General features: G+C 38.1%; 1 protein-coding gene across 3 annotated transcripts in view; it reads right to left on the bottom strand.

Annotated features, from left to right (window-relative positions):
- The window catches only part of cacna1hb (calcium channel, voltage-dependent, T type, alpha 1H subunit b), a 74,774-nt gene that overhangs the window by 5,050 nt on the left and 43,770 nt on the right, over window positions 1-25,954 (bottom strand). For 2 of the 3 annotated variants that reach the window (XM_024259387.2, XM_036211993.1), the window contains 15 exons: window positions 19,076-19,144; window positions 18,667-18,851; window positions 18,463-18,589; window positions 14,705-14,830; window positions 14,530-14,619; window positions 13,997-14,189; window positions 9,659-9,810; window positions 9,426-9,535; window positions 9,204-9,337; window positions 9,054-9,124; window positions 6,447-6,525; window positions 6,057-6,178; window positions 5,412-5,720; window positions 5,163-5,313; window positions 145-704 (listed from right to left, as the gene is read on the bottom strand). In XM_024259387.2, the coding sequence (XP_024115155.1) occupies window positions 145-704; window positions 5,163-5,313; window positions 5,412-5,720; window positions 6,057-6,178; window positions 6,447-6,525; window positions 9,054-9,124; window positions 9,204-9,337; window positions 9,426-9,535; window positions 9,659-9,810; window positions 13,997-14,189; window positions 14,530-14,619; window positions 14,705-14,830; window positions 18,463-18,589; window positions 18,667-18,851; window positions 19,076-19,144 (2,478 nt within the window). Of the gene's footprint in view, window positions 1-144; window positions 705-5,162; window positions 5,314-5,411; window positions 5,721-6,056; window positions 6,179-6,446; window positions 6,526-9,053; window positions 9,125-9,203; window positions 9,338-9,425; window positions 9,536-9,658; window positions 9,811-13,996; window positions 14,190-14,529; window positions 14,620-14,704; window positions 14,831-18,462; window positions 18,590-18,666; window positions 18,852-19,075; window positions 19,145-25,954 lie in introns of those variants that run through there. The other variant, XM_024259388.2, reaches the window with a different exon arrangement.

Here is a 25,954-nt window from a genome sequence, read left to right as displayed (position 1 = left end):
TAAAATGACCTTATATATAAATTGCATCAAGGAAAAATAATCAAAGTTATGCATTTTAGAATAATCAAACATATTTTTATTTCAATAACTGGGTAATTAAAACGACAATTAAGAAAGGAAAGAAGGTACAGGAGGATAACACACCTGTCTTTGTAAACGTCTGTTTGCGGTGCGGTAGGACCCGCTTCTTTTCAGGACAGAACTATCTGGAACATAGGAGGGACTGAGCTTGTTCCTGTCGAGACTGTCTTCAGGGCTGAGCCAGAGAGAGGGCCGCCTGCTGCCAAATTCTGTTGGACTGAGCCTGAGAGACGGGTGTCTGTCTATGCTGTGGCTGGACAAGAGCCTCGGCCTGTCGCTGTTCTGGTCTGGATTGAGTCTGTATCCATCCATGCTGTGAGCAGAACTGAGTCTGTGTCTGTTCATTTGACGGGCCGGGCTGAACTTGTATCCGTCTATACTGTGCGCCGAGTTCAGTCTGTACGTTCTGACTCTGTGAGCCGGACTGCACTTGTGTCCGTCTATGCTGTCGGCAGGACTGAGCCTGTGCATGGAGTGCCGGTCAAAGCTTTGGGAAGTGCTGAGGCAGATCATTGGTCTCGAGCTGCGCCCAGAGCCCAGTGAAGCGTGGCTGATGGCGGGCAGAGCTCCTGGAACCTGCAGCAGAGAACTGCCTCCACTGGAGCCCAGAGATGACACAGAGCCTGTAAAAAGTCGAATTTCATTACAAAACTCTAAAAATATTGATTAAAGAAGAATGCTCTGACATTGCTGAAAGCAATTACAAGAAAATTCCCAAATGAATGATTAAACCTAGATGACCTTACCTCAATTGCTCAACAAAAACATATTTTCTGTCTATCACCAAAAGAATGTTAGAATCTTTGTCTTTTTTCTTAATCGAAGCCCCTTTAAATGCTTTTTTTTTTTTTTAAAGGAATGAAAATTCATAAAAACTAAGTATTCAGAGATATTGGCAAAAATCTCCTCCGATTTAAAAAAGAGCCCATCAAAAGATGAACCTATAATCTTCAATATTGAGAGGGCACATCAAAAGCCTTTTAAGCTACAAAGTCATCTTTATCATATTTCAGAACATTACGGAGCAAAGTGAACAATTTGCCTCTGGAATTGTCAAGGTTGTACCTTCCCGTCGCATGCGGCTGTCCACTGCAGCTGTAACCCCAGCTCCTTATTTTATATTAACATGCAGAACCACTCCCAAAACCATGTCCTTGAAGCTTGTTGTTGGCAGCACACAGTCCTTATATTTCTATATTACAGACAATCTGCATGAAACTTGGAATAAAAGGAAAAGATGTGGTCTTAAAGGGGATTTTAGCTGATTAGTGCCAAACACCCTCAGTATTTTAGTTTAATCCTGAATTATATTGTTTATTTTCAGATTATGAGTTTACCTTCTAATTAATTCTGATCTGAAATTACATTTATGTTTGCTGTTGCTACTTTATTGAAATAAATAAGCAGGTATAATGACTTGAAGGGGAGGAAAATATATTGCAGCCTCTCAAAATATGACTTTGAGACACTCCTCTCATCTACTGAAACATTATTTTGAATTTTGCACATGTATTCCTAGACTATTTAATCTTGTGAAGTGGTTTGACTGTAATGGGTAAACTTGACCACAAGGAGCAGAACTGTGGTGGATGGTTGCAAAGTTAGGGTTGGTTAAGGTTGATTGTCCATCTATGTACATGTTAATGTTTGTTGCTGATGGTATATTTTGCTATAATTTCTTGAAATGATAAAAGCAGAGGAATCATTTATGCCTTTAAGGTATATTTACGCCAGACAGCAGTGGATGCAGTTTATTTTTCCAGAAAATAAAACTTGTGAGTGGGTTTTGTTTGTTAGAGCCACATCACCAAAAGCCTAATTAAACAAAACTCAATATGAAACTTTTTTTGCCCCAAAAAATGGATCCAAAATCTGGCAGTACTTTAACTGAGAAGGAGTTTCCTGAAAAACTGGTGAGTGTGTTTGTGGCGTATTTAATTAAAAAGGAAACTCAGAGTAGGATGAATGTGCTGTGTTTTAGAAAATAAGTTTTGGGTGAGGTGGTTTGGACAATTGGCAGCATGCCACCCAGATGCTTTTCTAGTGAGGCGTAACAGGCATGTCCAACTGCGATGAGGCCCCTTGGCAAGACATGCTGGAGAGATTATATCTGCTAATTATCCAGGAGGAAGAGCTGGACGAGGTGGCAGGGAAAACTGAAGCTGCTGCCCCTGCGACCTAAACTCGAGACAAGCAAAAGATAATGAATGGATGGATCTTTTGGCTGCTTGCTGCATTTTTGAGAGTGAGTCACCAGGAAGTCCTTTACACTGTGATTTAGCATTAAGTTTTATGTTCATGCCCTTTGTTTTAGTGCTTTTCTAAATTGGCTTCAGGCACAAATTTATAAACTGAATAAACTTCATGGAGATTTGCAACAGAAGCCATCACTTTTATTTGTGTCACATCATTATTTCTCTTTGTTTACACACTTTTATATTGAATAAATTGTCTATTGTAAAAAAAAACTTGTCATAAGATGAATTTAGACAGTCAGTGTGGTTACTCTGGGCTTCTATAAACAGGGAAAAAAGCAACAGTTTCCCTATAACAGGCTGTTGATAGGTTTTCTCCTGCAATAGTGCAACATGGACCCTCAATTTCATGTAAATATGTCTGCAGCGAAACAGTTTCACCTAAAGTTTTACAGCAGCCCAAATGTGTCCAAAGAATTTACGATTGTGACAAATTTACAAATACTTCCCAAGAAAAGACAATTAACCTATTAAAGATCCACTAAAATGAAAATAATCTTTTTTTGTGTTGTAACATGTTTTTGTAGCATTTTCTCACGGAAGAGGACCTATATAAAAGAATATATGATTAAAACTGAATTTTCTAAGTATTTCTTACTTTAAATCAGGAGCAGACAAAAACTGGATGCTTGAAAATGCTCAGACTAATGACACAACTTGCATTCAAATAGATCTATTAAAGACTTAATTTTCCTCGCCTGAGCTGATATCTGGATGAAAACTGTACAGCTGGGTAGCACCTATATTGTTTTGCTATGCTAATGTTAGCTTGTGAGAGGCTGTAAACTAGCGCGAGAGAGTGTAAACAAAGACATTATGGGATATTAGCGGTGCTAGCTTCCACGCCTACAGTCCTGCCCACAACGCAGAACCGTATTTCTAATGAGTTGCAGAAAATATGTCTTAAAAAACAAAACAGTTTTTAAAATTAATTTTGGCTAAAAACTGCACAGTCATAATTTCACTGGGAATGATTTTACAAAAAATATATTTGGAGCGAGACTTTAAAATAGACTTGATTTCAGTGTGTGGAGCTTCTCAGGAAGAGATTGCTGGTGACCAATGCCGTACAGAAAAATACCTCTGCTTACAATAACCTTCATGTACAACTCCTGCTGTCTCAACAGAGCTGAAGGATTTCACCTTTTCAACCTGCTACCTTCTGATAGACGCAACAGGTCTACAGGTACAGTTTATTTCCAAAAGTGATATACTGAACCCAAATTTTGCTCCACTATCCATCTGATTCTAGCTTTTCATTTCCTTTTTTGTCCTGTATTGTCCGCCCTCTTCAAAGAGAACTGTTCTGAATTTCATTACAGCATGACAATAAAGGATTTTTATGCTATCCTATCTCTGCATCTATTCAAAATATTGAGTTTTTATTCAAAAAGAGGCTATTTTAACTAACACAAACACTGCTGCCAGTGTTACAGTACATAGAGCCATTTCAATCATGCTTGTATTTTTTTAAACATTTGTATTGTGTACATGTTGATATGGATTTGTGTGAAGGTTTTCAGATCCAACAGGTGTGTTCGTAATATTGGACTGGATAAGTGTGAGTGGGCGGAGCCAATCCTTTTGATTAAAAATTACATTGGACAGTAATAATGATAAACCTGGAGTACCTTGTTGTCTCTTTTTGTGATTCTACCCTCTCCTACTTCTTAATCCTACACATTCTCACTCTCAACTCGCCATATGTGGCCCCCTCTCCATCACTTTTTGATGTTTTGGGTGTACCCAACTCATCAGTTTTGATGTGCTGGCTGTCTCCATTAAACCACGGGTCCCCAAACCTCAGGACGCTGGAATGGACGGTAATTGGTTACCGGTACAGGTTTGGTCTGTATCTGAGTACCGATCCACGTCCTGAGGGTTGGGGACCCCTGATTAGCATCTATGGCCCAGTACCAAGCATCCCTTGGACCGGCATCATTTACAACCCGGAGGTTGGGGACCTCTTATTTAATGGGAACTGCCAGCATGCAAAGAAAATGACGTGGTGGGGACACCCAAAATGTCAGAAAGTGACACAGAGGGGTCCCAAACAATACATCCATAAGACAAGTTGGGAGTGAGAATGTGTTGCAGCCTCTAACTTCTTCAATACCATTTTTTTTATTTTGTACCCCTATCCCCAATCTCTAACAACCCCACTCTCTCCATCTTCTTTTACGTCCGGTCCAGCCAGAAATGTATACAAAAATAATTAGTATAAATAAAGTTTAGCCCCAAATACAGAACAGGTTTATACAAGTATACACCTTATATGTGAGAAGATTCATGCCCCCCTGTTGTAAACGTAAAATCTATCAGACAAAAAAGTCCTTTTACACTTTTATCTGTCTGCTCAACTGTTGGACAGGACAAAAAAAATGTTTTTTACACATGTGGGTCGGGTGAACATTACATCATAAAAAAGTTTGCTTTTTTTACTCAGTAAGTGTCTAACAAGTGCAGCTATTTAAAAAAATGTACCTTGTTTTAGTTATACAATTTCATTTTTTATATAATTTTCCCCCAAAAAACTATTTTTGCAGTAATATAGCTTGTGGCAACTAAGAAACTGCAATGAAGTGTTTACCACTGGCTGTAAAGAGAAGATTGTTTTAATTATGGCCCGCAGCAGCAGTCTACTGACTGCAAGGACCATATTATTTTTGAATATATTTATTTGAAAGTTTGTATGGACTGATGATGTGTGCTGCTGCACTTGACAAGTCATTTGAGATTTTTATAGAAAATTCAATCTGTGAAGGCAATATTTAGTAGTTAAAAATTCTTCCTTCTTCATTTTTTGGCCATAAACAGCCAAATTACCTGAGTAACTGTATCCACAAAGGGCTTCTTGGCTGTTGGGAGCATAAGTGGAGCATCTGAGTGGCTGAACGTAGCTGTCGCTGGGTAGAGACAGCATTCGCCCCATTCTCAGCAGGTTTCTATGGGAACACTCTTCTTCCTCCACTTGCACCTGCCACATGAGATCATCACCGCCATCACTGTTACTGCCACCTCCAATCCGTTCCTCTGCTTCATAGAGACAAGTGAGTCGCCCCCCTCTGCTGTTACCTGGGTGGGTGTGTCCAAGCTCAGCTCCAGGTCTCCGCCCACGGATGCAGTGCTGAGGCGCCGGCTGGCCTCCTCCCTCTCCTTCTGCTCCTCCCTCTCCCTCTGCTCCTCCCTCTCCCTCCTCTCCTCCATCTCCTCCAGCTGCGCCTCCTTGTTGCTCTCTTCCAGGTGCTTCATGAGAACAGCGACCACCACATTGACCAGCACAAACTGAGCCGTGAGGACAAAGGTGACAAAGTAAACGGGGGAGATTAAGGGCAGGTAGGAGAGGCAGTGGCGTTCGTGTGGCCGGCACTCCCGCAGTGTGTCCTGGATAATGAAGACAGGAAGGGAGGATGTAGATAAGCAAACAATTTTAACGGATAATTGGATCAATTTGACCCTTCATGAACACATTCTGCTGCACTTTTTCTCCTCTCCAACAGGGGGAGATGTTGACCCGAGCACATCCTGAGACCTTGAGCCTGTCACAGAAGAGTAATAGACTCTAATGTGAGCGGCTCTTAGTCTGTCGTTAAAGCAGCAATGTGCTCTCTTCCTAATGCTGCTGCTGCTGTCTCACGTTTGATGCTCTGAGACACAAACATGCACTCTGCAGCCTCTCCGTCTTCTCAGAGCTTCCCAGAGGAGAGAATGAAAGCTAACCTTCATAATCCCGTTCCAGTTATCCCCAGTGGACACCCGAAAGAGTGTGAGGAAAGCCATGCCAAAGTTGTCAAAGGTGGCATGGCGGCTGAGACCCTCACATGGGTTCTCCTCTGAACATTCTGGAAAAGCATGGAAAGAGTGTTATTGGTTATAAGTGAGTTTCAGGAAGAGGCACAGGGAGCTGTGTACAGATTCAAGCACTGATTGACATAATTAACTTATGCAAGCTAACACATTTTATCCTTTCATATGTAATCCACAGATATGTCACCACTTTCAGCTGAGGCACACAAGCATTCCAGCTTCGGCACTGTTTCATGCACACACCAGTGCACTCGTGCGCACACATCCTCTCACATGCATAGATGCACGCACACACACACTAACCCAGTTTTCCAAAGAGCTCAACTCCCAGAGCTGCATAGATGAAGAACAGCAACATGAAGAGCAGACCCAGATTCCCCACCTAGACAGACACATTACACGCACACACACAGATATAAACAGGGTGTGATACACAGAAAAATAGACATGAACAGCATACGCTGAGAAAGACGCAAACAGAGAGAAAGAGCCCAGAGACAGAGACTGCAGGGCCTCACTGCATTAAAACACCTGGATCTCAGTTTAGGAGTCATAAACCACGTTGTTGCCTGGATCCAGTGCTGATGAATTTCAAACATGCTTGCTCATTGTGATTATAACACTCACACTTGACTTGTCTCGTGGTGGGGGGTCTCGAGATGTCTAATCAGATGATGGATAAACTTACTGATGAGATCAAGGGGAAAAACAACAAGGAATTTGATTCCCTGCTGGAAAAAAGTTACTTCAGTGATAAGAAGTGAGGGATCGTAATCCTTTTTTTTTTTTTTTTACATTGAATCTTCATTTAGGAAGCATTATGTGACACCCCATGAAGTCCAAAGGAAAAGCTAAAAAATGTGTGCAAAATTGACAACAGAAGCACACGTCAACTCCTAAATCAGTAGGATTTTCATGTCTCATATTGATATTCACAACTGATCTTGTTTTTATCTCTAATATCCATCTGGGGTTTGAGCTCAAGTCAACTCTAAGATGTCTCACTGCTCATCCAAGTTGTAAAATAAAAGACTTCTGTAAAATAAAAAATTCTAATCAAAGAACAGAAACCCTGGTGGCGGCACAATGGAATCAACTTGATTAAAGTCTCACTCCAACTATATCTCTGTGGTCTTTAAATGACGATTATACAGATGCAGCCAATATATATATATATAAAAAATATTAAAAACCTGGTCAATTCACTTCCTCTATGAAAAGAGGATTTGGACCCCCTGTCAATGATCAAACTTAAACTGTAATGTTTCACATCAAATCCTTTTTGCAATATGCATGTAAAATATAGTCGCCAATCTTTTGAACCCTTAACTGTCTGCTCAACCAAGCAGTAGAGCCCATTTAGAAAACATTTTATTAAAGCCATTGATTGTAAGTATTACTACCCCAGGGCAATAAGCAGCAGAAAGAAACACATTTTATTGATTTTGTTTTGGTTGGGTAGTTAAAGGGTTAAACCTAAGTAGTTTTTTTTCATGGTTTTCATGTACTGAATAATAGACTCAAGTTTATTGACAGTCTAAACACTTATAAAATGTGAGATTTTCTTTTCTAACACACATTTTAGTTTGTGGTAAAAACCTTTATCTGTTATTTTTATATTTGATTTAACCTGACATGATGCAAATTATAGTTTCAAGAACTAAAAGAAATGCTTCATTACCAAGTTGCCACCTTCTGTTCCTGAATTTGAAGTAAAAAAAAAAATGTTGCAGTTCCTCAAATAACCACTAGAGGCTGGTTTCAGATGGCAGTAATTCTGTTTGCAAAAATGTGATACCTTATGCTAAAACATAAACATTTTTTGAATGTTTTATTTTCTTTTAAGACAACCTCTGGATCAAGTATGTGGATTATTGGAGGTTTTTTGGTTGGCAGGTGCATTAAAAATTCCGGTAAATATAAATGACCAGTTCCCTTTTAGAAAAACTTCAGCTCTTTATTTTGGCCGTTCAGATTTCTGTGGCTGACATCTGAGGTCATTGATCCAGTTTATATAGGTCTTTGTCCGTTACACAGGGACAAATGAGACAAAAACAACCAATCGCTCACATTCACTCACAGAGTTAATTTGAAACCACCAATTAATCCAAGTGCTGAAGATTGGAAGAGAACCAGACACATTTTTAATTGTCTCTGCTTCAAGGTACGCAGTTTTATTCATAACATGTAGCTATTTGCTTTAAATATTAGATTTGTGGACAGCTCTGAATGAATAAAATGACATACATTTACCACAATAGCAGAAATCTGAATTCAATATTTAATAAAAAGTTTGTTTTTTATTTATGAGAATTATTAGGCTACTGTTTGTTAATATAAAACCAAGAACAGTTTGTTGGCTACATTATTCAGGGCACCAGAAAAATAAACATTATATGTTTCGTACTGAATGGAACTCAGTCTGATTATGAGAAAACACACTAATGTGCACAATCACAGAGGTAATAATCTTTGTCCTCATTTATTTTGTACCCTAGTAGCGCTTTATCTAGCTGGGGTGACATTACAGCATATTCTAAACATCTCTTTTTGTATTTCAGACTCTTTTTCTAATCTTCTTTTGAAGATAATTGATAGCAGGTATGAATAACAATAAATAAATGTTGTAATAAACAAGTGTTACTCACAGGCTTTCTCTAGGTGCTCATTTAATAGGCACATGAATCAAATTATGGATGAGTAATTAAGCCATATAACTAATTATGACACTGTCCTCATTTTTGTGCAGTAATTGCCTGTGCAGTTACAACAATAGCCAGTCAAAAGAAAGAGTCCAAGAGAAGGAAAGCTGCCAAGCAAACAAGCAGTCTGCATTTCATTAGTTTTGGACAGCAGGCCTTCAGTTACAAAGGGCATCTTTCCTTTCTCAGCATCAGGGCTGCATCTCACCTGAGGCAGGGCTTGCATCACTGTGTCCAGCAGAGCTCTCATCCCTGTCGCCATCTTCAGCAGCTTCAGCACTGAAACATTTGCAACGTGTCAGTTTCTGTGACAGCATACAGCACCTTTTTTGGGTTTTTTTTTGATGCAAGGGTGCACCTCGAGTTATCCGCAAGACCCTCATGATGCGTATGATGGTGGGGTTGATGGGCAGGGAAGCGCTCAGGTCGATTTCCTCCAATGTGATTCCCATGATGGACAACAGCACGATGGCAAGGTCCAGTTGGTTCCATCTTCACGACCAAAAACACTAATCAGTAAAGAAACATCCCCAAACTGTATGTTCGTCATGTTTGTGTACACAGGATGTTGATTGGATACCTTTCTTTGAAAAAGCGGCGCAGGCCAAAAGCAATGAGCTTTAGAATAGCCTCGATGACAAAGACCAGAGTGAAGACGTAATTACAGTACTTTAGTATCTCCTCCAGGTACTGCAGGATAGACAGAAATGGGACGATGTCAGAAAATAAAAATATCGGGGATGTACAATACCCAGAATACTACTTCATTACTATGGTTCTAGGGCAGATGGTAGTAGGGGTTGCCATGGTTACCTGCGGCTGGTTGTAGTGCTCCATGCTCATGGTGAGGAGGTTTGTGAAGATGATGACAGTGATGAACAGATCCAGGTAGTGGCTGGTGCACACTGTGTGTATGGATCGCCTCAATGGGGAATAGTCAGCGTAGTACGGTTTCTCTAGAGCCCCTGTGTCTCACACAAACGCACACAAACACACACACACACAAGGTCAATAAAATAATTCTGAAGCAAAAATATGATGTGGGCTATGAAGTCACTGATGAGAGAGTGCCAAGTGGCACTCTGCCTGCATGTGTGTGTGTGCATGTGCAAATGTGTGTGTGTGTCAGGAGTAAAAATGCCACCTCAGGAATTAAATCTTATCCATCATGCGTACTCGCTCTCCATGGCACCTCAAGGTGTCTTTGGGCAGAACCCCTTACTATCTGCTGCCAGACTGTTAACTGACTAAGAGGAAAGCATTACTAAAGATTACACTGAAGTGAGAACGAGGACAGTTTGAGAAACAAATGTAGTGAGAACAGTTTACTAGTTACAAATGCAGGCATTTCCTTCAATGAGCCCCTTCAATCAACTTAAAGTCCCACTCCAATTGTCTTTTGATCCATTTTTTTCTAATTATCATTATGCTATTGAGTCAAAATAAAAAAGCTTGTGTCGTTTTCTAGGACATTGTTTCTGCAGAGCGACAGGAGTTTTGGGTGGTACTATTGGTGTGGAATAAGGCCAACCCATTTCCCATCATCCGTCTGTTTACACCCTCTCCAGGTAGCTTACAGCCCCAACCTCTTTAGTGGTGCAACCTAAATGGGAAGCAATTTTGGAGCAATCCAGCAGCACAGTTTTAAGACAAAGAAAACAAAGATGTTCATGGATCTATTTGTGTACAACTGGATGCATAAGAATGGAGTGGAGCAAGGAGCTTGTGGCCTGCTGACTGCAGCACCTACCTTTTTAAAACAACATTTTTTCAATTCTTGCTGACTCACAATCACTTGTATAAAGAAGTCCATTTTAACCTTTATTATGCCACAGGAACATGTTAAAAACAAAATTTTCATCGGAGTGAGTCTTTAAATATTTGGAGCCTGATGAGAAGCATCTGAATCTTTAACTGTGTGTTAAAAAAAAAAAAAAAAACTCATTATTGTACAAATATGCAGCCCAAGAGGAAAATAATTGTTTGCCTCAGTTCCTATTAACCCACAGCTGAACTCAAAACAATAGCAGATATCACAAAAATAAAAGCTATAGTCATACAAAAATGAAAAACGGTCAAAGAGGTACAAAAAATACCACCTTTTTTGTACCTTTTTTGATCACAAACAAAGATTTTGATGTGTTTGGGTTAGAGGCAGTGTGGCTCTGAGAGAGAGACAGGAGGCAGAAGTGGAGGTAGCAGATAGGAGGAAGCTGAAGTTCTCTTCAGGGGCGACGAGGATGGATTAGATCAAGAATGAATGGATCAGAAGAACAGCTCATGATAGAGGTTTTGGAACCACATTGAGGTAATTTGGACTCATTGAGAGGGAGAGGAGCGACAGTGATTGTGTTGGTAAAAGGAGACTCAGGTTGGAGGTTCCAGGAAGAACAAAGAAGAGGTTCATGGATGCAGAAAAAGAGGAGATGAGGCCGGTTGGTGTGAGGGAAGAGCATGCAGAGGAGAAGATTAAATAGAGGTGCAGGATTTGCTAAAGGGAGCAGCCCAAAGGCAAAGAAGAAGAAGCAAACATTTTATGAATAATGAATAGATAAACAAGAAAAGCAAAGCTGGAAACAAATGACCATGACTTTATGGAAGAAGACAGGAAGCCAAACAACCTAAATGAATAAATTAAACAGAAGAACAAAAGCCCTAACAGGATTCAAACCAGAAATACTAGCATACAACACAGTGTTTTAAAAACAATCCAGACAAAAAAAAAATTTAATGCACAAAAGTGCTAATTTTCTCCACTGCATGCACATGATCATTGTGTCACAAATGTGTGTACACTGCTGCCTTTTTTTCCTTTAACTGTACATGAAACAAATGCAGTTATATCTGTCTTAAATGTCAATTGTTCTTTAAAATCTACTGGAGTGTCAGTAAGGCTACTTCAGCCGATGAAAACAAACTCAAGATGAGGAGAAAGCACAACCGTCTTCTCACGCTGACACAAAACCGCCAGCAAGTTAACATTTCTAACATATTATTGAGCGTTGAACAAATTATGTGATAAAAAGCAAATCTGCAAACTTGAATGCTCATTTTGAACATACTGAATCAGAAAACCAGGAACAGAGAGGAAGGACCACTTTGACTCACTAACACAAAAACAGAAAAAAATGTTCATTTCTATGGTAACAGCAGAGGCCACCAACCTTAATTATCTGTCAGTGTGTACATTTACTAAAAGCACACTGCACCAAGCCCCATAAATAAAAGAGCAAGAAACACAATTTGAAAATCAAATCATTTGTTTTGTACCACGACGAAGGAATATTTGGAGAAAATCTAGTCTGATTAGAAGAGATCAGCTTTCACATCTTAAAGAAAAGAAACCTTTTGTAACCATCAAAATGAATGATTATCAAAAAGATAAACAACAACCTGCAGTCTGACACAACAGATTTCAGATTTGTTTTTAATTCAGCTAAAATAAAGTTTGTTTCTCCTAAAAATGATTTGATGACTAACTATTACTTAGATTATATATTTCTAATAGAAACTCTGTCTGGAATCATTTCTACATTCCAAGTATGTCTGGGAAGAAGCAGAATTTAGATTCACTAACGGACTTGATAAGATTCAAAATCAGTGTAAGTACTTTGAGAGCGTGACGATTATTTTCTTCTTCCCTGAATTGGAAATTAGAAGAACTACTTCAGGTATGATTGAGTATCATCCACCTGCTCCTCATCTTGTTTCAGTCTCAATTGAAAGATTCTCTGTTTTTTTAATTCTTTGCCTGTCTTAACCCTGAGTGTGGATCAAGTCTTCTTGAGCTGACCTCAAGGATTTAGCTTAACACACAACTGCTTCTAGATCAGCAATGGCAAACTTTCTTAATCGTGGGCCACAAAGGGTTCCATAATTTGACAGAAGGGCACAACCGGGAGCAGATTTTGTTTTGGTGATTCGCCTTGTAATAGAAAAAAATAACATGGCATGCCTTAATCATGATTGAAAATTACTTTAAAACAGAACATTTTTGAGTTTTTATTTCATTTTTTGTTCTCATTTTAGTGCCATTTTCACAAATAAGTTGATGTCCCTGATAGAAAAACTCAAACTTAGAAAAATGCTGCATTCATGTGGTGTTGGAATAATCTGTAAAAAAAATACTGATTTGGAAATCTCTCATGAATCCTGGAAAATCAACAAATCTTCAAACAGTACATGGATGCAAAATTAACCTTCTACGTCTGAACAAAAGTGATTTTTTTGTAGTGTGGCTTCTGTGGGGAGATACCTGAACTATAAAGACAACAAAACATTAACACTGGTAATCAAATAATATATTCCAGGCCATAGTTTGCACACCCTGTTCTAGATTGTCATGGTATAAAGCAAAAACGCCTCAACCATGTGCTTTCTTAGTATGCTTTTACAGTGATTAAAAGGTTTTCCCAAGCTGGCATTTTTTTTCTCTATCTGACTGATCAAGACCCATATAGAACGTGACTTTTTAATCCACCCTTCTGCAGTCTGAACTATTATGGAAGAGGATAGACTATTTACTGGTTTAATTTTTTATGTTTTGGTATTATTTTTCCTGGGAAAATTACAGAAATTAATCATTTAACATTTGGCTATGTGTGGCTTTCTGGCAACCATAAATGTTTACGTTTAGGCTGTGATTGTTACACTTTGCTGTTAGCCTACAAACCAATCCTGGCCCAGCACCAGAGAAGAAGACAGTTATGTGGGCCTCACTAGAAAAAATGTGGGGACCCCTGCTGCATAGAACTCCCCAGCTTCCTAATAATTGGCCCATTGTACCTCCAAGGAGGATGAAGTGGGCATTCAAAATGGATGAGAGGGAGTTTTATTAATAGTTTATGTCAGGGGATAGGCATCTGTAGCTTTTCAGTTTCTGCTTCAAACTTCAAAGCAGATGAGCGGTAAACAAACTAATAAGTTCTGCTTGAAAATCCGTGCCTGATAAGACAGCTAAGCTGAGAACAAACTTCAAGTAAGCCTTAAGTGAAATGCCCCCAGCATCCGTGTACAATCCCACCAGTTAGAATAGAAGCTTAACTTCACAGCCACAGGATTAATGCTCCTGTAGATAAAAGGGAAAAAATCATCTGCTGTTTTGTGGACAGTACATTGATGGCCTTAAAAGGTAGGAATTTGATTTCTCACTTCTCCTCCTTTTCTCCAGTCGCTTCTGCCGTTTCTCCTCCCTTATCCGGGCTTCTTCCTCCTCCTGCTGCTGGCGACACTTGTGGAAGTTTTCCACCACCACTCCCACAAACATGTTGAGCACAAAGAAGCTGACAATGAGGAGAAAAGAGATAAAGAACAGCAGCATCCAGGGGTTGTTGTTTCTTATTGGCTGCAGTGAGAGACAGAGAAAGAGAAGCAGAGGAAGAATGAGAGGAAGACAGGGGAGTGATGGGTGGACGTGTTATAGGAAGAACAGGAAGACCCAAGAGTGACAAACATGTGCCGGGGAGGAGATGAAGAAAGGGAGAGAGCATAAAAAAAGACACCGTAAGTCCTGAGTCAGCAGTGAAAGTGCCAGCACTGTCAGCTCACATCTATGTATCCATTTGGCTTTTTATTTTCTTTCACTGTCCTCATTCAAACGAACAAGATGAAAGAAATAAAGGAATAAAGTAAGAAAAATGTTGCTGTTATGAGTTCCTCCCCTAAATTTGAGCTTCTTCACTCACCTGCTGGTCCACTCCAACAGCGTCCAGGCCGTCATACATGATGCTCACCCAGCCGTCTTTGCAGGACAGCACGAAGAGTGACATCAACGCCTGCATGATTGAGAACCGCAAAAGTGAGAGGCATGCTGTCAGTCATTCTGTAAGAGCAGCTGCCAAGCCGAGACGAGTGACGAACCTGCCCCAGGTTGTCAAAGTTGTATTTCCGTCGAACCCAGCGATAACCCGCCTGCAGACACTCGGTTTTGTTGGTGATGTTTCTGACGTGAAGCCCCTCGCAGTGAAAGAACTTCCCTTTGAACAGCTCCACAAACGGACAGATGAAGACAAAGATAAAAACGTGAGTCTGTGATCTCAGTTTAAAGGAATTTAAGCTTCTTTAAGCCGTGGTGACTAAACAACCAGCCACAAACCTAAACAATGCAGATATAATTCACAGCCTTTTTTTACAGTACAAAAACAAGACAATGCTCATACTTCATTTTTTAGTTAGAGAAAGCGGATGAGAATGGGAATCCTTTTGGGGACTGGAATAGTCTTAAAGGTAGAAACTTGAACACCTAGATTTAATAATTTTTTTCATTGAACTGTAGATACTGTCACACAGTTGAAACCGCTTCTAACCTGCTGCACATCCTCCCTGATCCACCTCTCCCTCCTTTGTGTCCAACCTGTCATAAAAGCCCTCATATGCTCTTGGTTTGGCCTTTGACACCTCCACCTTGTGCTTCATCTCTCTGTACTCCTGTCTCCTGCCCTCTCAGTGTTCCACTTTTTCTTATCTAACCTTTTCCTTTTTAAACACACCTGAACTTCTTCGTTCCACCACCAAATCCGCTTATCTGCTCTCCTAATTCCAGGTGACACACCTTCGTTCCAGTCTCCTCGATCACTTTAGGTGTCCAGTCATCTGGCAGAACCTCTTGATCACTAAAAACTTGGTTCAGCTCCTCCCTAAAAGACCCACACCTGGTTCACACTGGATACGGAAGCGCCACGAAATGGTGCAGCGTCCGCTCTCTCCTGCAATTCACACTAGACACGCATTTTTCCGCGACAGTCGACAGGCGCTTCTGCTAGAGCTTTTTCTGTTTTTGCCATCATGGGTAAATGAATAACCTAAAAATATTACCCCATGTTTATGCTAAGAAGAACTGCTCTCTGCCTCTCCTGTTGTTTTTACACTCAAAACCAAGATCCAAGCCCCACACCTGGTGTGAACCACATCATAGCGGCCTCCGTTCCTCTCCGTTTCCAGTGTGAACCAGGCGTTACAGCACTCTTCCTTTTTCAACTTTCACCACTTGGTCCTTTGTTCTGCCCTTGTCCTCTTCATCTTCTTCACCACAAGATTCATTCTACTCACCACCTACACTCTCTCCAGCCACGATGTAGTCAACTTGCATTCTCCTCCTTCCACTCCTTTCTGTCAGCCTTTGCTCCTTTTTTTTCTGGAGAAATATATTCACCACTTCCATTTCCATTCTCTTAGCAAAGTCCACCGTTTCTATCCAGAGCACCAAACTTCCTTGTCAAATCTGTTTCCATCTGTTAAAGTCTGTCCTAATCACCACTCTCTTCCCTCTAGGGATTCCCTGTATCCCCTCATCCATCTCCCTCCAGAGTTCCCCCTTCTCCTCTACCTCACCTACTACCTGGGTGACAAAACCACTGACAACATTCAACATCACACCTTCATCTTTCATCTTCAAACTCATCACCTTGTCTGACACTATCTTCACCTCCAGAAGATCCTTCCTACTCCTTCCACTTTTCATCCACACCATGATAAAACAGCTCAAACCGGCTCCTAATCAACAAGTCTTGCTCCCGCTCAATCAGGTCTTTTAAAACACAGAATATCTCCCTTTCTTCTTGCCATCATGTCAGCCAACTCTTTAATATTTTGTGTCAAAGTCCCTCCTTTTAAAATTCCCCCTGCTGCACTCCTGCAATTCATTATCTTCATTATAGCTTTCTTGGAACTAACTATGGCCAGGAACTGAACAGTTCAGCTATATTTTCTTCAACACCACAGCTGCAAGCATGCTGTGAGTTACAACACAGGGAAAGGTCTGTTTTTTTACAGCAAACATCTTCCTTCACTGTTACAAATACGCAAGTTGAAATAGTTGAAACAAAGCCTGATGATCGCTTTTTTTCCACAATCGTGTAGCTCCAACCTGTTATTTTTCACAGGTATGTTTATCAATGGTCTTCTTACAAATTTTAGTTCACTCGAAAACAAACCAAATCAAATGAAGCATGGTTTATTTTAGACAATACCACAGAATTTGTTGAAATCATGGGATATTTTCACATTATCAGTTCAATCCAAACAGCATAAAAGTCTGAGATTATTTGGCATCTCTTTCCCATCTGAACCAAGTTTTCCAGGCTATTCTGGTAAGAAAGCATCTAAAATTATCAATCCAAACCAGAAAGTCATGTGATTCACACACAAGGAGACAAGATTGCTAATGTCACACCACATCTGTTACTGATGCTAAAAGTGTCCTCTTTGGATATCTTAAAATAAGACTGCCGTTAAGTGTCTATTTTGAGCAAAAGTCCTGCAAACAATTCAAAAATGAGTTTTGTGACGTTTGCTGACCACTGTCGAGACACTGACTGGTTACAAGCACTTTATTCAACCTACACACAAAGACCTAAGAAATACAAGATTTAAAAATAAAAATGTAAAAATAAAAGACGAATGTTGTTAAATAGCCTTCTTTCTTAATGGGCAACAGAACAAATCTACACTAAATATATTTCCTTTAAAGACCTACTCCAATGAAAATAAAGTTTTTTGTTTTTTAGAATGTTCTTGTAGCTTTTTCTCATGATGGAGAACATTTATAAGATTATTTAGGAAATATAAACTGCACTTGTGAGTATGTCTTTATCCAAATTGTAATAGATCAGAAGCAGATAATAATTCGCGGTTAAAAAAAGACTGGGTTTGTGATGTAACAACTGCCATGTGTGGAACAAAGTCTCCTTTCTTGCTCTCCAATTCTGAAACATCTATTTGCAGACAAATAGATCCATGAACGTCTTCATTTTCCCCATCTTGACTGCCATCTGGATCAAAATTGTACGGCTGCATATTTCTTATTGCTACGCTAATGTTAGCTTTGGCTTGGAAGGCGCTACAAGCTGGCGGGAGAGTGTGTAAACAAAGGGCTGATGGGAAATTAGAATTTCTAATGAGCTTCTTATGCGCTTCAGACAGAAAAGATGTCTTGAAAAATGGCATCCGCTTGTTAATATTTGCTTAATCATGGATAAGAGACAACTAGGAATGATTTAAAAAATATATATGGAGTGGGACTTCAAGTCCTTTTTTTAATTTCCAGGTCAAGCTAACTTCAAGTTAAAGTTTCAAAGCAGAAATCCTCAATATCTCTATTAATGATGAGAAACACAAGACCTACTGTATATAGGGTCAATATTACACCAAATCCTGATTGATTTCAAAATAATAATGTCATTTTGATGAATTTTGTTTTAAGCATTGACAGTAAACAAATGCTTGTGAAATACTACTTTACTGGAATTTGTTTATTGATTAAAAATGTAAAAATCCATAGTAAAATTCATGATGAATATAATGTCCATCCTATTCCTCTGCAGGACCATTGCTTGTTCTTTTAATTACTTTTGGGAACTATGTTGCATAATCAGCAGCTCATTTGCATTTCCTCCCTATTTTCCCCTTCACTTTTTATTACCTGCAAGCCTTTCTGAGCCGTGCCTCCATTCTATACCACCAAGGGATTATTGTATTTCACTTAGCAGGAAACAAAACATGTTTTTAATGTTCATCAAATATGAGGGAAGGGATTTTCACTAAAACCAGGAAGTAAAATAACTGAGGTTAATCTTTTCTTGGCAAGAGATGAAAAGGGAATGTGCGGTATAAATATTTACCTGCACTCCCAGAATTCCAAAAACGATGAAAAAAGCACAGCAGATGAGAACGATGTTCCCTATTGGTCTGAGAGAAGTGATGAGCGTCTCAACCACCAATTTTAGACCAGGAGCGCGACTTATCACCCTGCAATGAATACATGGATTCAAACAGAGCATAAGGAGTACTATGGATTAAAAAAGCAATACACCCTATCTGTTTACCTGAGGGGTCGCAGTGTTCGAAGCAGGCGAAGCACCCGCAGGATGCCTAAGATCCGATTTCCACCCGCTGACGCAATGGAAACCAGGATGTCCACCAGTGACACAAACACAAGCACACCGTCCAAGATGTTCCAGCTGCTCTGCAGGTACACTCCTTCTCCAAAGTAGAGTCCCATAGCAACAACCTAATCACACCAAACCACATAAACACAAACGCTTTCATCGAAACAGAGTTTATTACTGTGAGTTTGATCAAAATAATAAAGCAAGTTGAGCGGAAAATTGAGACAGAAATCCTCTCTGATCTCCACACAGACACAGAACTGCCTCCTTATGTGTAAGAACATGATTTTTGAAGGAAAACCTTTTATCAGGGCAGGAGTGCTGTTATGAGTACTGTTATGGTTACCTTGATCATCATCTCTCCCACGAAGATGACTGTGAAGATGTAATTGGAAACACTGAGAAACACCCGTTCCTGTTACACACACAAACACACACATTTATGTGACAGGAGCACATTAATCATTTTTAAGGTTACATGTCACAGTAGCTTTAAGACGGCTGAATGTTATGTAGTGAAAAAATATGTGTGATCTATAAGAGAACATAACTTTAGCCTTCCCAATTCCTGTTTGATGTGTTGAAACGACATAAACATTTGTAAACATCAGCCTCATTTCACCATTTTCCATTTACCTGGGCATGCTCTTGTATTGCACACTGCAAATTACTTGATACTTTAATTAAAAACCTTCATTTTTTTAAAGCATTCAACATTTTTTACCAAGGTTTAAGTTGTTTTAATTAGTCTTTGCTGTTTAAATTTCCAAGCTTTTCCCAAAAGCAGCACACTCAAGTATTCTTCTCATTAAGAACAAGGTTCTAGAAAATATTGTTAGACTGAGTCACAATTATTACTCTACAGAAGAAAAAAAGACTGCAGTCAAAATATCTCAAACTGCACTGTAATTTTCAGTTCAATATCAAGTTTTAAAATGAAATAAATGTTGACCAGTTTTGTTGTCATTATTTTGGAAGCAAAAATGTAGATTCATGTTCTAAGAATAAGTGCTAGTTTTGGATTTCATGAGGATTTATTAAGATTGTATCCTCATGCTGTTCAGATTTTATTCTAAAATAAGTCATTGTCTCTAATCCACTAGTGTTTTTTTATCACTGTGATCAAAATAAACTGCACATTAAAACTCAAAAATTAAAAACCGTTTCCTTAGAACTAGCAAAAAAATATTTGTATTATATTAAAATTTTTATCATTCTAACATTTTTTTTTCATTTTTTTCCCCATTTTTTAATGCTTAAGTGAAACTCCATCTCTAGTTTTGATATTTTACTATAACATTTCTAGTTAAATGAAAAGTGCTTGCTGAATGAATAGATCATTTTCTAGAGATTTTCTCTTTAATATTAGTGTTCTTTTCCTATTTTTAGGCTATATTTTTTACAGTGCAGACAAACCAATGCACATTAATGCAATCAACTTCCTACTACCCCTTTAAAAAATAAACATCTTATAAAACTTTACAAAAAAAGGAAGATTAACATACACTTATACTATTTATAAGACATTATGATGCTATCCATCTTTCATAAGATTTTTTTATGTTATCTCTAGTGCTACATCAGAAATGTTCATGTTTCACACAGGATGTGATGTGTTTGTAAGAGAAACGCTGATCTTGACACTGTTCAGGGTGTGAGAGAAAACCAGCTCAGAGTGCTGGGGGGGGCCTAATCTTGAGAACAAGGGGAAGTTTGCATCTGCATCTTCTCCACCCCCACTATTCTCAGCTCTGCTTTTCTGCAAAATGAACCCATTAACCTAGTATTCATGTGTCTATTGCTCTTTGTTAGACTCCCTTATTTAATCTAAGGAGTTTGGTACCAGAATCAGTAAGCCTTTTGCTGGTCGCTGAAGCATCACTCTTTGCAAGCAAAAGCTTCCTGTCTAATCTCTTTGTGTCTTTTCTTAATTAAAGGTTTATTTGTGTGAAGTCTAAGAAAGCATTTTTATTACATGATTATTATATTTATTTATCTTTATGTTCCACAATAACATAGAGAGATCCACAAAGAGTGAAGGAGATCATAGTTTGTAAATGACAAGATCTCAAATTTTGCAGGAAGCATCAGAAACGATTACAATATTGTAAATAAAGTAGTAAATTATTAGGCATTTAAATTGAAGAGTTCCACATAAAGTAAAATTTGATTTAGATTGTGATTCCAATGTGATGTGTAAATGGAGCAATGGGCAGCCATGTAATTTCCCCAGGGATCAATAAAGTTTTATCTATTTCTCTAAAACAAAAGCAGTTTGGATCTAAAGATGTCACTAATGATTCAATGCTTGGTATATTATAATCATACAATCAATCCAGATGTTTCTCTCATATAAATGAAAAAAAAATGTTTCAAATGATAACTACATAAGAATTAATTATAGGTTTTATTACCAACTATTTAAAAAACAGCAACTTTTATGACACCTAAGAACACCAAAAAACTGGAAGCTTTTATGCAAGTATAATTTTAAATTAGTTTTTTAGCAATGCACAACAATTGGATGTGCAAAATACGATGACTTGGTAGTGTAAGAATTACTCTCCAACTGTCAAAAGGTAAAATGTGAAATAATGACCTTATAATGATGAAATGTTTGCCTAATAACTAAAAGAAAATCCTACATGACAGTTGTTTTTTTCGTTAGATTTAAACAGAAAACAATGTGCTATATACTACAAAACTCTAACTATGAGACATAGCTGCATATCTCTCTAATAGACAGAAAATGTCTAATCTAAGTAGAAAAGCACAACCATTGTGTTGTCCTATTTATTTTTTCCTGTTCTCAGTGACCAATGTGGTTCAAAAACAACTGACGGGTGGAGGGTTTGGGGCTTTACAGCTCTGAAGAGAGACCCAACTGGCAGCAGGAATAGTCACAGACTGCTCACAGAAACTGGAACATGAGAAAATAATTGCCTGCACATTTGACACTATGCTTATGTGCACGGAAGCACATGAAAACGTGTATTCCTTCACACTTTTCACAACAATCAGAAACAAACTTCAGCAGAAATTCCAACAATTTTGCATTTTTTTTTGTTTCCTTTTTTGTAGTAAATTCAACAAAACTGAAAAATATAGTTGTTTTCTGAAGACTCCGGTCATAACTGATACCACTCTATCACTTGAACGCCCTTCAGAAGTTTCAGGAAAACACATTTTAAGATCAAATATAATCTGACCAAGCCTGGGCTTTATAGAATCTCTGATAATCTCATCAGATAAAAGAATAGATCCATCATAACAACCTTTAGCTTCATATTTAATAATTACTGTTAACTTTGCTGGCAGCTTTTTAGTGGCTGTGCTGTAAACACTGTAAATATGCTGCATTTCCTTCCAAATTTTTGCCAACTTCCACCAGAAGCAACATTTCTGTTTGCATTTTCTTTATTCATCTATTCAGACTCTATTATGCATACACTCAGCCTGATGAGCGAATCAGGAATGCAGTAAACTCCATGTGTGGTTCAGTGTTTTAACCAAGGACACCTTGAAAGAGCTCCACGAGGAAGAAAAAAAAAAACAGGCATTTTAAACAGTCTGGAAGGCTACGAGTCACAAAGATTTCCACACAATGCAGTGGCATGCTGGAAACAGATGCACAGAACAACACCCGAGGCTTCAAATACAAAACTCTGTAGATTCACAGATATGCATGCATTTGCACAAAAGCAGAAAAAGTGCATATGCATCCCTTTTTTTGTCAGATTTATTTAGCCGAGCATAAATGTGGCTCCCTTTGATAAACATGAAAAAAAATCTAGAAATTGTTTGCACTGCACAGATTTCCATTTCTGTCCTGAACGAAACAGACGTGACAAAGGAAGCAACAACAAGAAAGAATCATTCTTTCACAGACTTGTGAAGCTGAAATGCTCACCGGTAAAATAGAAAAAAGAAATCTGGTTTGTTTGATGTTTCACAGAAAAATGAAAAGTGCTGATGGGGAAAATGTAATAGATGTGATCAGCTTTTCAAACTCCGATTAAATGGTTTTCTATATGTTCAAAGGGAAAAAGAATAATCTGTATTTCAAAAAGTAAAGGCCTGGACAAAGCCACCAAAACAGGCCCTGTTCTGTAGTAGTGTACCTGTGAGGCTACAATCAGGAAGGAAACACATTTCAATCTCATTCTGCTGTCTTCCTTTTATCACAAAAACCCAAATCATCATTCAGCTCATGATAAATTCAAATATATCTTTACAGTGTGAAAATTGCAGGTGTTTCTTTAGGATAACCATACTTGTATCAAGTCATTTTAAAGAAGACTTATGATTCTGAAGTTAATGGGCTGGAGATCATAATATGTACCTAAACCAGACAGCAGTGGATGCCGTTTATTTTTTTGGTTTGTCAGCTGGAATTGCTGCTAAGGTTCCTAAACCATTAAGTTTTTAAACTAGTAAGATGCTCTGTAGAAACTATGCACTAGGAAACAACACAGATTTTTGAATTTTGGCTAAAAACGACATAATCATAATTAAAAGACAACTGGGAACACTTTTATGATGATGGAAGTGAGAATTTAAGCGACGTTAGCAGATATTAAAAGTATAATTTAGGGGGAAAGTATGGTTATTTTTATCGCCCTAAACTCATCTTGCACAAAGATAACCCAAAAAAAATCTTAGAGAGACGTTTAACAGAAGTTGCACTTATTTAGTGAGAAGCTCCTGATCCTTTGTATTCCCAAAAGAGTCCTGTTTAGCTGGATATCATTGGATATCCATGGATATCATCCTGGTACGTCTTTGAACAAAGAAACAAGAAACAACAATTACCAGTTCCTTTGAGTTTTCTTTTGATCTGCTGAAAGATTAGAAGAAAATAGAGCCTAAAATGTGACATCCATATGCTCCAAAACTTGGTAATTGGATAAAGTAAAGTCAGAACAGCTGGGATAGCTTGGTTTCTTTTGAAACCAGCCTCTTTTGGTCTTTTTTAGGAACTGCAACATTTTAGGTTTGCCTCAAATTTACCAATTAAAATAGAGGCTTGGTAAATATCCTTGTAGATTTACAAAGAGGGAATAGCAAACATAAGAAAACTTTATGTTTTTGTGAATGATTACAAAAACATAAAGCTATAATTTATATAATGTAGCTTGTAAATATTTACATTAATTGAATTATAAAAGTGTTATCATTTTCCAACCAGTTCTATGTATTTATTTTTTACTTTTAACAACACGATTCTTTCAAAATAAAATACATCATGCGTCAGGTGTCAAATAAGCACAGTTGTGTCTGACATGTTAAAAATCAAAACATAAATGACCAAATTTAAGTAAAACAAATTAATCAAAGCTACAACACCCTTATTTACTAAAATTCTTAAACTATCAGAGCCACATGTGGCTCCAGAGCCTCAGTTTGTAGACCTCTGTTCTATTTACTTCTTGCCTTCTATTTTCTATGAATGGAGAAATGGTGAGCCACTTAAATATTAACCAGTAGAAAGTGATTCATTTGATTGTAATCATAGTTCCAATCAGGAGAGATACGGTCTGAATGTGTAGCATCACTTTGAAGTGACAGATGGAGAAGAAACAAAAAGGATCAGTTTAAAATATATTTAAAAGAAATTCAAAATTAATGTTGGTGTCACTGTAAACACAGGATGATATGCCCCATAAAAAATACTGGTTAAACCTTATAATCTGTTAAGTTCTGTGAAAATATCTGATTATAACCATTTTTGTCAGCATTTTCCAGCTTTTGCATCTGTTTATATCGTCTGTTTTCACTGTATAACATGGAGACTGATAAAGTTGACTAATGAAAGCTACAATTGCAACTCACCATCTGCGTGTAAGTACTGTAGAAACTCTTCAAATGTCAGGTGAAATGTCATTTAGGACTAAAATGAGTGACAAAAATGGCAAAACTGCAAAGCCATGAAGTCAAGTAAGTTACAATAAATGAAAACTCACACATCTGCAGAAGAAAGACTAACTGCTTGCTTAATCTCCTCTGGATTTTACAAATCCTTCAGTAAGGGTTTTGTTGAAAAAATTGCAATCAATTATTTATTCTATTATTCTATATCTGCTAATTTATACAATAAAACGTATAAAATAAACATGACCAGGTCTCAAATCTACCTGCTTGAATAAGTAGTAGTTTTCCCATGTAGAGATGAAGAAATACTGACCATTTAAAATGTAGCTTTTCAAAAGACACCCAAAGCATTATCTTCTTTTCTCTTGTCAAGCCTGGAGCAGTGTGTACCACAAAGAACACTTACAAGGAACCACTGAAGCTCCTCTCATTAGCTTTTACTAAATTCAACCTAGAATAAGTACAGAAACTACAGAAGCTGCAGTTTCATCACAAGAGCTTAAACAGGGAGTAAAGGATGTTTGGAGAATCCTCATTGTTCTGCTTTTAGATATTTACAGACTGACAAAAATAACTATGTACATTATAAAAGAGAGCTGAGAATGGGACAGTTTAGGGTGTGCTGGGACAACACCACTTCTAATGCAAAATTTTAAAAAATGCAACTTTACAATAAATACTGATTAGTGAGCTTCAAATGAAGATTTTGAAGGCGAGGACTTGGAGCTGACAGAGCGCTAAGTATGTTTCAGTGAATTCAGTCAATTTCCACTATTCCATATGCATCTCTGTTGTATTGACATAAAATATTGAACATTCATTAATCAATCTGAATGTTTACATGTTTACATCACCTCTGTTATGTCTACATCCCAACACAACCTTTAAGCAGGAGTTCTATTTCCAGTCAATTCACATGGGTGCAGGTTAAAAAATAAAAACCTCTGTTTTATTTTCAAAATAAAAGTGTATCAAATTTTAATTTTATTTAAGGTAAAATGCCCAAGTGATAACGTTTGTTAGCACTGCACCAGCATTCATTTTTCCAATGGATGACAAAAGAAGGACATGCATTTCACAAAGATTCAGTGAGGAAGGAGTAGCTATGAGCACCAAAATTCGGTTCTAAGTAGGAACTGTTACGACTTACGCCATACCTCATTTCGGGTCTTAGTTTCAGTGAAGATCTATTTGTCTTAGGATATGTCAATCACTTCTACTCTGTTCAGTACTTTGAAGTTCAAGCCAATCTTTTTGCCTTTTCTGTGATAGTGGGCAGGCTCTTAAAAGACTGGTGGCGGGGCGAGCGTGCGTTTCCAAAATGCCGAAGTCGAAGCGCTCAAAGGTCTGGCTG

The sequence above is a fragment of the Oryzias melastigma genome, linkage group LG1 (assembly GCF_002922805.2).
Source record: "Oryzias melastigma strain HK-1 linkage group LG1, ASM292280v2, whole genome shotgun sequence".
In the NCBI taxonomy this organism is placed as follows: Eukaryota; Metazoa; Chordata; class Actinopteri; order Beloniformes; family Adrianichthyidae; genus Oryzias; species Oryzias melastigma.
Note: the sequence above shows the minus strand (reverse complement) of the source record. Positions and strands in the feature narration are given on the sequence as shown.